A 13,228-nucleotide genomic window follows, 5' to 3' on the forward strand; every position below is an offset into this window, starting at 1 on the left:
GTTTGGAACTTGGCCACACAGTGTCCACTCTACACCTTCCCGAATGAACACGCTCGCCAGTCGCTGTTCAGGAACCTCGGCACGGGTGTCATGCAGATCGAGGTTGGTCCGGCCAATCACATCTTCTCCTGTGGCGCCGACGGGACCATGAAGATGAGGATCCTCCCCAACCGCTTCAGTGTTGTCAATAACAACAACGGCAACATCAAGAACGACGTCAAGTTCATCATATAGAAAATGTGTCAGTTTAACTGAATAATGTGAAGTGCTTTTTATGATCGACACGTGGGGTCATTGAGTTTCGGCGGAAGGATGCCATGTGATGGCAAGTGTTATCATGTACCAGTGTAAATGACAAAGGATTTATAGACTTTCGTGGGCGCAAGAGTGAGCGTGCGGTGAGATAACTGCTTCTGCTGTGTTTGGGAGCAGGAGCCTCCACAAGTGTTCTGAACTGTAGTGGAAGTCAAAGTGGGCACAGGGTGACAACTGAGGGCACATTCAATCAGAAAGACTGTTTAAATTTAAAAAGAAAAAAACGAACAGAAACCCAGCTGGAGACGTCTCCGTAACAAACTGCCACCTCAGTGTCTCGTGAACAGCACATGGAGAAAAGACTGCCTTTTTGCACAGGAGCGGAAGCTGTAGAAGAAGCAGGAGTGAGAAGAGACTGTGAAGAGTCTGAAGCTGCAGCATCGGTCTAATACAGTATTACCTTCTCTTTAAGTTCATATTAGTCAAGTAGTTGGATAGTGGGAGCTCTTCTGGCATCTCTGCTGGAGTATTCAGGTGATAAAGTGGACTGTGTATGCTGTGTGTCTTACAGGGATGATAAGTGTTCCCTGTTGGGGGTTTAAAGGTCACCACAAGACTGCACAACACTGTCAAACCCGTTCAGCACAAAGCAGTAAGGCCAGTCGACATCATACAAAGCACATTATATCCGGTCACAAGGACTCCTGGCGCATTCTGGTGCTCCATTTGTACATTTAATGAAAGCAAATGACGCCAGCTTGTTTTGGATGGAAAATCAGAGGATCATGTTTCTCACGATCAAGAAAAAAAACAAAAACAAATACACACATTGTAGGTATTTACAGGGTGTCAGTTTCATATCATCATTATGTTTTATATTTTAAGTATTTGGCTGATGCCCAAATCCAGCCTGACTTTAATTGAACACAGGAAACGTGATTTTTATAAAGGTGGGGAAAAAACAAACAAAATCACATCTGTACACACAAAGTACGTTGGTTAAATATTTTGGGAATAAACTCATTTGCTTTCTGGCAGAAACTTTATCCAATAAACACAAGGCTACACCTGGTTAGCTTAGCTTTGCACAAAGACTGGAAACAGATGGATACAACAAAAAATTCCACCTAACAGCACCTCTAATGCTCACTAATTAGCCCATTACATGTTTAATATCTTTGAAAGCTGAAGTGTAGAACTCAAAATGTGTCATTTTACAGGGTTTATTTGTGCCTGACTATTTCTTGACTCTAGAAAACCAGAAAAGACCCCAGTAAGTAATACACCCGGCCAAGAAATAGTCCAGGACATATTCACCTATAAAATAAATAACATGTTAATTAGTGAGCTTCAGATATGCTAATAGGTGAACCTTTGAACACAGCCAGGCCACCCCACAGTCTTTGTGCTAATCAAAGCTACGCTAACCGGAGGTGAGGTGAGATCAGTAAGGATTTTTTTTAACCCTCCTCCAGAAGGTGAATAAGCAAATTTCCCAAAATAAATTTCACACTGTTCCTTTATTTAAGCTAAGCTAAGCTAAATCTGTGACTTGAGTTTACAGCTGTGCCGCCACCCATCCTTTTTCCTCATTTTTGTGGACTACCTGAATGCGCCATTTCTCTTTCTCTATTTGCACATAAAGATTAAGCTAAATAATATGTAGTGTAAGCGCATATAACTACAAGACTGGAAGTCACTAAAGCAGTCACAGTTAAGCCTTTGGTAATAAGAATAAGAATTATATATATATAGAGTAAGGTGTTTGTTAATCGCGGCCTAGATTTAACCAGTTGGTAATATTATTAAGTGTCCTTAATCTCTGAAAACTACTTCTGCCGTGCTGGCACAGTACTGCTGCTGCTGTACTGTCAGCGCTGATATTACTATTAAGTTGCACAAAGTAGCTTTAATTTGACCGTGCCCTTGTTAATATGAGACATGATGAAAAATATCTTCTTTTTTCTTTTTTCTTTTTTTTTTCTGGCTGCGTTTTGTTTTTGAAATGTTCGATATGAAGCTTCAGGAATCGTTGCTGATGACAATGGAAAGGGGGTTTAGGGGGTTGAACAAGTTTTAATGCTATTTTGTTGTGGAAATGTTTTATTCCAATAACGATGCACTTCCCTTTCATTGAGTCATTCATTTCCCATATGGACCATGATTGAAAAAAACTGCCTTGGAAACAATATTGTTTGCCTTGAAGTAATTTTATTTAGCAGACTGGTTTGCTTTTTTTCAGTTTCTTAGTTATGACCTAAATTCATTTTCTACCATTTAGATGATTTTTATATCATCCAGACGCAGCACATTGCCTTCAGTACATGCTTTAAAATGTAACCTAGATTGGTTTATATTATGATATGTCTTCCACATCAATAAGGAAGGGTTTCATGCAGGCTGACCTGTAGCTATTTAGTCTGAAGGGGGTTTAATCCATGAAGCTAACTACCCAGAGAACCTTGTTGTGCTGCTGTAGGGAAATACATGTACATTAGATTTGATTTCAGGGAGGATAAACTGAGGAAAACCTTTTTAGATGAAGCAGATTTATTGCAGTTATGTGTATATACACAGATCCATAAAGTAGGCGTCTCATAATAACTGCATAATCTTAACGAGTAGATGTAGATGAACAGTGGGTAATGATAAAAGCCACTTTATGAAGAATATAATTCTGTATAAACACAGGTATATTTATGAAATATGTTCATAGTTAGGAATATTGAGTGATTGATCAAAAGACAGATGTAATCATATTTCCTGCTTTTTTCTCTCTCTCTCTCTCTCTCTTATCAGGTTGTCATTTCTTTTTTCTGTCCATTATTTCATGATGTGGGCCTGAACAATCAGTGCAATTTTTTTTGTTTTCCCCACAAAAGTGGATGGGAAATGACGTGTACTTCTAAAGCAAGTGGAGAGTTCAAATGCATTTTATCAAAACTATGTGTGCTCCTACAAACACGAGAATGAAATAAATTTTATCACAGCAAGTGCTTTTTTTTTCTCCACACATATTGCTTATTTTCCTTTTAAGACTCACTGCAAACAGATCAGTCTAATATGAACTACACCCGTGTGTCGGGGTGTAGCTGTTGCATGAGTAGATAAACAAACTCACTTGGTCTGATCAACCAAATCAACACATTCTGCTCTGACTTGTTTTTTTTTTTTTTTTTTTTTTTTCTCTTCGATCTTGCAAATGTGAATTTGATCAGATAGTTCTAATTTTATAATGAAGATATTGTATAAATCGATGTATTATATAAAGAAATGTACCAATGTAATAAAAAAAAATGTAACGAGCAGATGTTTTTTCCGTAATTTTGAGAATAGAGACTGTTGCTTTGTGTGAGATTTAATTTGATTACGTATGACAAAAACAAACCAAATGGACACATTTTAATTTGATACAGGTAAATTTAAACTTTAATTGCAGCATAGTTATAAGTATCAAACAAAATCAGCTTTTAGTCTGAATTATTATTTTACATAAAAGAGCAAACAAAATTTTTTTATTGCAATTCCACTGATTACAAAGAAATCAAGTGAAAATCATCATTGTCACACTGACTGGTAATAAACTCTACATTACTATACAGTTCATAAATGTTCTGCGATTATAGTATGAGGTACATAAAACTTAATTTCATGATGAAATAACAAACCACTCAATTATGACTTTGGTCTGCCCGAGCAAGAAACTGCTTTTGATTCTAATCATCTTGACTTCAAGCAGTGAATTCACACAATGTAGAAGAGAGCAGCGTTTCAGCTCACTGTAGCAGACGTTTGTTTCTCCTAAAGGACACTGATTGGTGTCACATCTGAGAGTTTACGCTGAGTGGATTTTATGAAGATCAGTAGTCAATTTCTATGAAGGCAAGTGTTTTTAAGGGCACATTAAAGGCAAGGGCGGACAACAAAGACCCAACCAAGTAAACTAACAAGCTGGAATTACAGTGAATTATTGCTTCTTCTGTCTGTTCCTCTAAACATATCAGTCTCCATCTATTTGAAGGACTCATTTTATCACTACAGTGAAAGTTAATTCATAGAAGACAAAATCTATTCCAAAGAGGCAAAAACATGTAAATGAAACAGAACCAAAACAGTATAGATGAAGGATGCTTTCCATTTTCTGCTAATGATGCTTCTTCCCATCCTCGCTCCTCTGTGACCCTGAAACCGATCTAGTTTGACCTTCACCGAGGATGTTCCAGTCGCTCCTCTGCATCCCAGAGAAGAGACGAGGCCTCTAGCAAGGAACCACAGGTGCTATTTCAAATGGGGTTTTTTTTTTTACCAGATGGCATCACTCCTTCCTCCTCTGTCTCTTCCTTGGAGATAGTGGAGGTTATTATTCCTATAAATAACCAACTGAGCCTGAAGAAGATGTCAGACTTCCTGTTCTACATCTTACACTATATTTTATTTAAAGCAAGTATATCTGTTTTTAATGCTCTCCCACATAGATATTTCAGGAATTAACAGATTTTAATTTGTGTTATATTCTGTGGTAACCTGATACTGCAACATAGATTTATAATCAGTATTGGAGCTGCAGTCTTCAGGTGTTTTTCTTTTAATATTTACTTCACATTTGACAGATGAGATGCGTCATGAGGAACTGCTGTCTCCTCAAAAATGATGCTGGAGTGAGTGAGGATGTCGTTTGGTGAATTAAAAAAATCCTCTGTCCACGGATCTCTCACTCTCACCCCCACCTCCTCTCCTGCTGGGAGGAGCTAAGATGTGAGGAAGAGGCGTGAGCGAGGGAAGCGAGAGGCCACATTAGCACAAATGGAAAGCATCCAAGGAGAGGGCTGGTAGACTGGTTAGTTCCTGAAGTCATCAGATTGGTTGGCTGAGGAGGCTCACAGCTTGGCATAATCCTTCAGGATGACCTCCAGCTTCTGACTCAGCATGATGTTCCCTCTAACCTTCAGCTTGCCAGCAAAGAACGCCTAGCAGAACAACAAAGACACACACGAGTATTATTTTCTTTCTTCTTTTTTTTTTTTTTTTTTTTTTTTAAAGAAAGCACACGTCTCCTGTGATTTCTTGCTTGTTGGCTGTTTTCTACTACACCAAGAGTAAAAAAGGGCCAAGGTGCCTGCGGCTAACATTTCATACAGATGAAAAAGCAACAAGCCAGGTCTTTGGGCAAGCGGGAATGTGACCGTTGTTGCTTTGGCAGCAGAACAATGTAAGAATATTCATAAGCTCCAGAGCTAGGAGGTGCCGCAGAAAAAGTCTCTTTATTGAAGTACTAACGATGTGCAGCGCTTTCCTCGGCTTGAATCCATCATAGGCTTGAATCCATCACAGGGTTGGGGGGGAGGTTGTGATGACCCTGGATGACAGTTAGCAGCGTCCTTTTCAATTCTACCAACTAATCTTTCTCCAGCTTCTGCTTTCATCGTCTGAGGGGCTGGAAAAGACCCCGCCTGAGGGATCTTCAGCACCGCGGTTCGCCGACACTCTTTGTGAAGAACACACACACTGGCCTCAGATCAATATCAAGCGCTCCGGGAAGCATATAAATTCTGTACAGTGATGGCTACTCCCTGTGACAGATGAGATGCTACAGACATAACAAGTAGCGTCGATTGATTACCCGCGCTGAGTGCTTTCTGAATTTTGTTTGATCAGAGTCTTTCATTTTTTATCTGACATGTAGAGATCAAGGAAAACGTCATTACAGATTTGGAGGGCTCTTCAAAGGGAACTTTCTCTTTAATTAAAATGTACAAGAAGGGATTTGAACATTGGGGAATGACAGTGTTTATAATATGGGTTACATTTTCACCAAAAACCTCATTACTACTGCGCAAAGTAGCATCTGTTTGGGAAAAATCAAGTCAAGTGTCTTTTAGTTAAAACATGAACAAAGCTTTTAACCTCTTCCACTACCCTCAGGACGCCAGCATCCTCTGCTGACATGACTGTCTTTCAGAGGGTTAAGTTTTACAGCTGAAGTGAAAATACTGGTGTCATTTGAAACTACACGACCTCAGAAATCAATTGGTGCTAACTGTGCCTAGCTTGTTGAGGAAGGGGCTAAATTTTGGCGAGGGGAAAAAGATGCCATTTGCCATTTTCAGTGTCCCTTGACCTCTAAACTAAAAATATCTGAATGAAATAAGGTTCTATGGGTTCCCACAACTCCCCCCTTTACAGACATGCCACCTTTATGCTAATCCCATGCAGTATTTTGTATGCAGTATAAATGTGTTATTTTCATCTATTCTGAAAATGGTGTGTTTGAATATTTCTACATACCAAGGTCTTGGAAAGTCTTGGAATTGCACACATTTTGTATGACTGGAGAGCTCAGACTAAATTCATTGAGCTGAAATGTATTCATGTGTGATTATGTGATTCCACATAGTAGTAGACCATTTGAAACTTGATCTCTCTGAAATCTCTCTAAAATGGTGCCATGTGACCTTCAGAACAATCACAGCCTCATTAGTTTTCAAACACAAATCCAGAACAGAAGTGCTCATCATCCAAACGCCAAAAAATGCAATTCTTGCAGTAATCTGAAAATGTGAAAAGTTTTGATGCCAAATCACAGCAACATTTTTCTATGATGCTCATCAAGGTCTTGAGGCATTGATTTGGTATCTGTAAATATTTGTGACCATTTAAACAATTCTTAAGTAGTCAGCAATGGTTGAATTTTGCACTAAATCTAAATCACACAGTGCTGAGCTGTTGTTCATGGTAGAGGAATCTGAAGCAGAAGATACTATGATAAATAGTTAGAGTAGAAATGTGGCTTTTATGTGGAGAAACACGCAGGGAAAAAAAGACAAGGTCATTCACAGTACAGCATGCAGATAATGTGGCTCCTTTGTTAAAACATGACACATCAACACAGGTTCATTGGGACTGAATGGGTCTTGTTTGTTACCTTCTGAGGGTTCAGTTTCCCCTGAGCCACCTCCATGAAATCTTCATCAGACACCGTGATGGTCACATCCGCCTTGCCACTGTATGGGCCTTCATGCAAGGAACCGCTACCGTTCTTCAGATCAATGGCTACAAGAAAACAGCAAGAGAAAAAAAAGTGACTTTTCCACAACTCACTGGTGTATCAGGCACCAACACTGAGTCTCTCTCTGATAGGGCTGTCATGGTGGAGGAGGTTCCCCTCCAGGGTGGCTCAACAGCATGGTATGTGGTCTATACATGCGGTGCATTTAGGAGGTTTTTTTGGGCGGGAAATCACGGTCAGTCTTATTATGTGTTGGCCAAACAGAGCAGCAGTACCTGAAGAACACATAAAATACTTTAAATTGTGGAAACTGACAGTAAACGTATGTTGGCATACGTCCGATAAGGTTAAGGTCCCCTTAAACCAGGGATTTATGAATGGAGTCTGGCTGGCGTCTTTAAGTTGTATGATTGGTGGAAAATGACTTTACCTCGTATGTTAAATGACAGCTTGCTCAGCCTGGTGGTGACCCAGGAGAGTTTAAACATATAATCGAGGCAAAAATATATTCATACAGATGTGTTTTTATCTACTGAGCATCATCAGCACCAAACCCCCAATCACCCTGAGCCTGGCTCTGTTATGAGGGCTCAGCATGTGAGAGTACACACTGCAGGTAGGATACTCTGGAGCCAGCCGAACCAGACCAGGGGAGCTGCCGAACATTCTCACTCATTGAAGTGTAAAATAAGAAGAGCAGAGCGCCATGTAAAGAAGAAAAAATGTGAACATGGCACATTTGTGGCAGTAGTTTGCCATCCACTATGCTTGGCTTGTCTACAGTGCAGTATAGCAATATTGTGGTTATTGCAACAGCCCAAGAGTCCAATGATTAGTGTTAATGATTAACTTGACAGCTTTTTCCTCTCAAATCAAACAAGGTCAAATCAGGTTGTAAACTTTACAGCTCCTGTGGATATTTCAACCTTTGTTTTTCAGACTGGTGCCAGCCTAAACACCGTTTCCAGACTCTGATGTCTGAGTGTTAAGTGGACCACTGAAGAGGCTGACAATCTTTTATGATGGAAGTGGAGGAAAAGAGTCAACAACAAATCTAGAGTGAGACGCTTCAGGGAGCTGTAGTATTCTGCCCAAAATGACATTGAATTATAAAGGGATGCTTCCGGTGGTGAGTTCAGTGCACTTACTCCACTGCGCGACGTTCTTTCCATCTTTGGTGATCTCCCAGCCGAACACAGCATTCACCTTCTTAACCAGCTCTGCTCCCAAATCCTTAATACGACGGCCGATCTCTGCGAATACCAGCTCGCTCTGAAGACCTCCTCCCTGCGCCAAGGTAGAAATGATAGCTTCCATTAAATATTCTGAGGTCTATCTTTACCACTACAGCTGCGTCAAAAGTCTAAATCATCCACAGCATTGACAGAAGAGAAGCTTCCATTATCTAATTTGATGAGGGGAATAGAGAGGATAGATACTTTAGACTGACGTACTTTGGTAAGGCTTTCTGGTGAAGCCTCTGACGCACCATGTAGATCCACGTAGGCCCCTGACAGCACAACTGCATCCGTCTCCTTCACCTGGACGAAAAGAGAGGGGTTGATCAGAACGACATGCAGAAAAACAAAAAGCAACATTGAAATGGCAGATCTGTGAGGATGATTGTAACGGACGCTGCTGTGAAATACTGACTTTACACTGGATGTGAATCCTGTTGCCTTCCTTCCACATCTCGGTCTGTAGTGACTGGCCCGGCATCACTGGCTTCACAAAGCGAACCTGACCGAGAGAAACAGGGGATGAAAAGATGGTGGAGGAGTTACAAGCTCTGCAATTAAATGATTTTATTGCATTTAACAAGCCCCGATAAATGCTTCATAAAAGACTTGGCTATTCATTCGGGTAGATTGAAGTGGAAAATTCCCATGTCTCCATTGTGCAACCTAAGCTGCACATCAAAATTTTCATGTTCTGCTCTTTCATCTCTTTTTTTTTCTGTGAGGTGAGTGCTGTGAGATTTCAGCACACTGCTCAAACCTGCCATAAACTGCTTGTTTCAACTCAATACAATCTGTTCAGGAGATTTCATCAACTGCCCAAAACTGTCATATAAAAGGATACCTGACCTCTATTTGAGGCCAAGTTAAATTCCCAAAAATGTTTACTATCAGCACAACATATAGATCTTTGAGTCCTTCTGTCAGAAATCAGCGGGTCATATTATGTAAATACAGCTGCTGATGACGTGGCATCAGAGCAGCAATGTACCGTGACAGAAAGGAAGAGGGAATAAAGCAATGCTTCATAAAGCAAAGTAGTTATGCTATAGTCACTGTTTTTCAGTATAATAATAATAATAAGCATGAATTACAAGCTTATTATCAGCTTCTCAGTGTCATGTAAATCAAAAAAAAAAATACACAAACGTGTATGAAAAGGTGATACAAAATTTAAAAGTATACAAGTTTGATATGATGTTAGGATGTTCACCCTGACAGGGACCTGATCTGCATGAAGGCCCTGGGGCACCTGTCATTTTTCTAACAATATTTTGGCCAAAATAAGAAAATTTTAAAAGAAAGATAAAGATAAAAATTCTATTTAAATTGTGCTGGGTCATGAAGATACTGGTGAACAGAATACTGACTTTCTGATTTTTATTTTGTTATTTTTGTTGATTTCATTATGATATTTACACTTCAATTTCATTTAGATTAAGAAACTATAGTAAGTAATTCAGTATTTTAGCCACTGTAGAAAAACGCAAACTATTTGTATCTGATCTGGATCATTTGTGACTTTGTTCATAACTAGGACAAAATTAGGGAGAATATTAAAATGGGTACATATGATAAATTCTTTTGAGTGGCTCTTGCATAAGGCCCAATGACTCACACAATGTATGACAGAGTTTGAAGCAAAGGTGAGACTTACCTTGATAGCCTTGAATCTTGAGGGATCGTTGTTAGCGTACTGTTTGAGGACATGTCTCGCAGCGAAGCCAAATGAGCACAAACCGTGCAGGATGGGCGACTTGAAGCCTAACCAAAGAGTACTTTTTAGTATAAAGAGATCAAAACTCATTTGACCTAAAATCTCAGGGAAAGATTTACACCAAACCCCAAATTAAAAGATTGAAAATGCTTAAAAGATATTTTTGAGAGGAAAAAATACCCTTTAATCCAAGTTACTAAAGATTTAGAAATGCGCTCTCACCTCCCATGGCAGCAAAACTGGGGTCGATATGAAGAGGGTTCCAGTCTCCACTCAAACGGTACAATGCCGCCTGTAACCACGGGGTAAGCAGACATTGTTTAGATCTATATCTAATTCATAAACCTCTGAACTTTTCATACACAAATGTGGGATGAAATTAAATTATCATGAAGGCAATAGAAGAGATACCTAAAATAAGCATGTCTTTGAAGTGATACAGTTGCAGTCATTTAAATTGCTCAAGGGATTTCATTTTTTTTTAATTCCCCTTTCTTTTTTATTTTCTGCTGCATCATACAGTCAGCGTTCTTTTTATTTTTAACACTTCTGCTGCACGCTCATCTGCCGTACCTTCAATTTGTGTCTATGACTTTGTGGGTATTTCGGCAGCACGCGGAAATAAAAAATAAATGTCCTTTTCCTGCCTATGCATTATCAATGCATCTGATTTGTTCTGCAACAAAACCCACACAGGCACACTCACTTGGTCTCTTGTGGTAGAATCAATCACCACAGCATCTGGTGCACGTTTAGGTGGAGGCAGAGGAGCCTGGAGGAAATAAAACACAAATAAAACAAATCAAAGGCAGCGTTTATTCCTGGTGTCTTTTATTGGTCAATTAGATTAAAATATGGAGTACGCACTTTGGCTTTCTCAGAAGTTCTTTTCCCTCCAAAGCCTCCAGCTCCAACGACAAACACTGAAAACTGGTTGTAGGAGATCAGCTCGTCACCGTTGTAAGTGTTCACTGTATAGCAGCACATGTGGCAGTTAGTATTTCCAGTAAAGACCCTTTACTTAAGCAGTGATATTTCATTTCAAGTTAAAGTCCTGCATTCAAACTTTTAATTAAAGCGGCTAAAATAACATTATATTAAACATGAATCACATGTGAAAGGTTTCACCTGTACTGACAAACTCAGATTATTCACAAAACCTGCTCTTCCTCTCAGCTCTATGGAAATTTTTATCATCCTTGAGCTCAGGTTTGATTGTTCTGCTCACAACTTTAAACATTTTGGTCCACTATCGTAGTGTTGACTTAAAAAACCTCTTAACAATTCCACTACATGCAACCTGCCAAGCACCAAATATCAGCTGGTGAAATTTATAAAGCATTTAGCAGCTAACTAGCCAAAAAACAGAGCTAAATAACCAGATGGCCTGAAAGACAACTCCACATGAAAGCTAATGTTGGAAGACAGGAGTACTGTATACGGTAGTAGTATCCTGTGCTTGCTTGGTAACTTCTCTAACAGATACTCAACACCATATATAACATTATAACAATAAACTACCTGCTTCAGCATCATTTTCGCATTACAGCACACTTATAATGTAAAATTACACCAAGAGGGGAAAAGCCATGTGGAGACTGGCTGTAAGGAGACAATTAGCAGCTGTCAGAATGAATCACACCCTGACTACTGTCAGTGTGCCGGCTGGTTAATTTCATTAGGTCAATTCAAAATATAACCAGGCATAAAGATAAACAATGCTGCTTCTGCAGGATGTAACTGTGTCGTGCTCACCCAGAATAACTTTGCTTTCACTCTAGGAGGATTACAGAAACTGACTGCTTTGGTGTTTATCAAGAAATTACACAGAAGTTCCCTTTGTGACTCCTCAGGGAACCTCAGGTCCCATGTTATTTGTTTAAAGTCGGATTAATTATAGATCAGAGTGGTTCTAATATCATCCATCTCTATGGGACTGTCAAACAGAAATATGAGTCATTCCCAATCCATTATTTCAATCCCTGCAGACACAGACTGTAAATTAACTTTCATTAATTCAGCCTGAGAGGCAACTTTCAGGAAAAAGGCACGTTAAAGTGATGAAAACAAATGAATATGAAATAAATTTACTATATGATTAAAGTTGTAAACCCCGATGGGCAAAAAAAAGAAAAACACCTCACCATCCAAGAGGATGACAGCTCCAGATCCTTTGTCCAACACATCTGCTATGGTGGCTTCAGAGGTAAGTTGTCCTGAAAATGGATTTAACCATTTACTTTGACGATGAACTGAGTAGCTGCATAAAGGGCTAGTCTAAGATAAATAACACATTTTTTTAACTGTAAATCATGCAAAGATATTCCGGTAGAGCCCCAGAATATAAATACAGACCTGGACATGTGTATGATATGTCCCCTTTTAACAAGCTAATGGCATCAGTTTTATCTATTGAACTCAGATTGGTTCCAGTTAAGACATGAAAATAAAATCCTCCAAGTGAGAGTCTTAAATGGCTTTTCTTGCATATATTTCACACACATAGGCAAGAAAGTGTATGTACTTTAATAACAATGAAGGAAATACCTGAGGTGGGCAGAGGGTTGTAAAGCTCCAGATACTGCTCCCCATGTAACACCTGATGAAAAACAACATAATAGATGTGACATACAGTATAATGATAACAAAGGACTTTAAAGCCTCACTGATAATTTCCACACTATTATTGTTCTGCTTGTGTTCATGACTATGTGAATAAATACATCATATGGATACAAATATGCACATGTACATCTAACTGTGTCCCACATGCACAAAGGCATTCACACACAGCTGTTTAGACATGAACATGTATGTTTTCTAACCTGTGTGAAGTCGATGTTGAGTCCAGGGATTGAGGCCAGCCCACCATCCATCATGGCTGCCTGGGAGGGAATGACCCCGAACGTGGGGAGGCAGCTAAAGTCTGAATGGCCTTCATACAGGAACCTTCATGAAAAAGTTAGTGAACTGTGAAAAAAAATCACTTCCATGGGAACAGTCTAGAGCTGA

The 13,228-nt window shown here is 39.4% G+C and overlaps 2 protein-coding genes across 2 annotated transcripts in view; one reads left to right on the top strand and one right to left on the bottom strand.

Annotated features, from left to right (window-relative positions):
• Nucleotides 1-3,563, top strand: part of LOC128365354 (dmX-like protein 1) — a 56,923-nt gene extending 53,360 nt beyond the window's left edge. The window contains exon 51 of the mRNA XM_053326055.1: nucleotides 1-3,563. Within this exon, the coding sequence (XP_053182030.1) occupies nucleotides 1-234 (234 nt within the window). The 3' untranslated portion in view covers nucleotides 235-3,563.
• The window catches only part of hsd17b4 (hydroxysteroid (17-beta) dehydrogenase 4), a 27,802-nt gene continuing 17,607 nt past the window's right edge, over nucleotides 3,034-13,228 (bottom strand). Inside the window, exons 14-25 of the mRNA XM_053326054.1 lie at nucleotides 13,042-13,165; nucleotides 12,764-12,815; nucleotides 12,361-12,432; nucleotides 11,084-11,187; nucleotides 10,923-10,988; nucleotides 10,439-10,508; nucleotides 10,157-10,263; nucleotides 8,915-9,001; nucleotides 8,716-8,802; nucleotides 8,410-8,548; nucleotides 7,178-7,305; nucleotides 3,034-5,222 (exon numbers count right to left, since the gene is read on the bottom strand). Coding sequence (XP_053182029.1) covers nucleotides 5,133-5,222; nucleotides 7,178-7,305; nucleotides 8,410-8,548; nucleotides 8,716-8,802; nucleotides 8,915-9,001; nucleotides 10,157-10,263; nucleotides 10,439-10,508; nucleotides 10,923-10,988; nucleotides 11,084-11,187; nucleotides 12,361-12,432; nucleotides 12,764-12,815; nucleotides 13,042-13,165 — 1,126 coding nt within the window. The 3' untranslated portion in view covers nucleotides 3,034-5,132. The remainder of the gene's footprint in view (nucleotides 5,223-7,177; nucleotides 7,306-8,409; nucleotides 8,549-8,715; nucleotides 8,803-8,914; nucleotides 9,002-10,156; nucleotides 10,264-10,438; nucleotides 10,509-10,922; nucleotides 10,989-11,083; nucleotides 11,188-12,360; nucleotides 12,433-12,763; nucleotides 12,816-13,041; nucleotides 13,166-13,228) is intronic.

Source organism: Scomber japonicus, chromosome 9 (genome assembly GCF_027409825.1).
Source record: "Scomber japonicus isolate fScoJap1 chromosome 9, fScoJap1.pri, whole genome shotgun sequence".
Classification (NCBI taxonomy): Eukaryota; Metazoa; Chordata; class Actinopteri; order Scombriformes; family Scombridae; genus Scomber; species Scomber japonicus.